Here is a 1,427-nt window from a genome sequence, read left to right as displayed (position 1 = left end):
AAATCGCTCGGACTCGACGTTTCCCCGCGCGAAAAAGACCCGAATGCCGTTCGACGACTTCCCGCTTCCGTTAGCACCCGCAAAGGGAGACAACGATTGCGCGGGAATAGCTTCGCACGTTTCCCCACGATCCAACTCTTCCGGGACCGACAACAGACGCGACTCTGGCGCCTCGAGACCGTTGCGATCCACCGCCGCCGACTGTCCAACCGTATGTTGCAGCATACTTTCCAAATTCTTTTGCGACGCCGCGTCCGCGGCGGGTGAAACATTGTGTCGCGGTTCCTTGACACGGCTGGTGGAAGGACCAGCCATGCTCGGTCCCGATTGCCCCGGACGAGCCAACGACTCGCCTGCCGGCACACTGACACCGCTAGGTATTTTCGCAGACGGTGACGGCCCCGATGCGTTCGGATTGGATCCACGGAAACCCCCCAATGCTCGACCAAACTTTTTCCGCAGTCCGTTCCGACTCTTTTTAGTCGGCACGTCCGCTTCCGGAAATCGATCGCTGGTGGTGGTAGACACCGTAGTATCGTCCGATTTGTCCTCCAACGGAGCAGCCTCCTCTTCCTTACGCGGATAGCTTCCGGAAGACATGGCCTCTGCGGCGAGACGGACGTCCTCCAGCGAAGGATTCGCACCCAGCCGCTGTTGAATGTACTCTTCATCCGCATCGGGAAACATTTGACTCAAAATGTCTCGAAATCCACTCTTCTGCGCTGCGGAAGGCGGCGTATCGGAAGCACTAGCTTCGGCCGCTGCTGACTTCGGTGGAATTGTGGCAATGGTGGGCGATCCTGACTGGCGTTTTGCAGTCTCTACCCTCGGTGGGGTCTGTATTGATTTTCCGTCTCCGCGACTCATGACTCCGGGGTCCGATGTTTTCGTGGACCCTTGGTCAGCCTGTTCAGGCAATGGCCTAGATGTGGTAGGCGACGGAAGGCTCGGCTCAACGACCTGCACGGGCTTGAGTATCCGATCGACAGGAAATCCACGAGTCCGAAGCTGCTCAAGCGGCGCTTCCAGTAGAGAGCTAATGAAGAAAGCGTCTTCGAGCTGGCAACGTTGCAAAACAAGGTCGCCTATCGCGTAACCGACGTCGAACCAGTCAAAATCCTTCACGACATAGATGGCGTTCCGACCCCTTTTCATGCCCACTTGACGCGAAAAACACGTTGTGCGCGCCCGGCGCACAGTCCCGCCCAAAGAGTAGACAGCCAACAAGCTTGGGGCTTGAATAAAGTCAAGGTTCTCACTGCTCACAATTGCTGCGGCGTTTTCGACTAGAGGCCGGGATGTGATGCTGGGAGACACTAAAAGGGGACTCCGCTCCAGAATACGCTCCCTCAATGCGCTCGTGAGTGGCGTATCTTGAGAGTCTTTCCCAACAACTTCAAAACGGCGAGAGACAGATTTAGATATAT

At 56.6% G+C, this 1,427-nt stretch overlaps 1 protein-coding gene across 1 annotated transcript; it reads right to left on the bottom strand.

The window, feature by feature from the left end:
- Nucleotides 1–18: 18 nt before the first annotated feature.
- On the bottom strand, nt 19–1,155 carry PHATRDRAFT_bd1297 (predicted protein; the record flags this gene model as incomplete). The annotated part of the gene is made up of 1 exon (XM_002176248.1): nt 19–1,155. A coding segment is annotated over one exon (1,137 nt), but the record flags the coding sequence as incomplete, so codon positions are not given.
- Between the last annotated feature and the right edge of the window lie 272 nt (nt 1,156–1,427).

Source organism: Phaeodactylum tricornutum, genomic scaffold (assembly GCF_000150955.2).
Source record: "Phaeodactylum tricornutum CCAP 1055/1 PHATR_bd_30x35 genomic scaffold, whole genome shotgun sequence".
Lineage (NCBI taxonomy): Eukaryota > Bacillariophyta > Bacillariophyceae > Surirellales > Neidiaceae > Phaeodactylum > Phaeodactylum tricornutum.
Note: the sequence above shows the minus strand (reverse complement) of the source record. Positions and strands in the feature narration are given on the sequence as shown.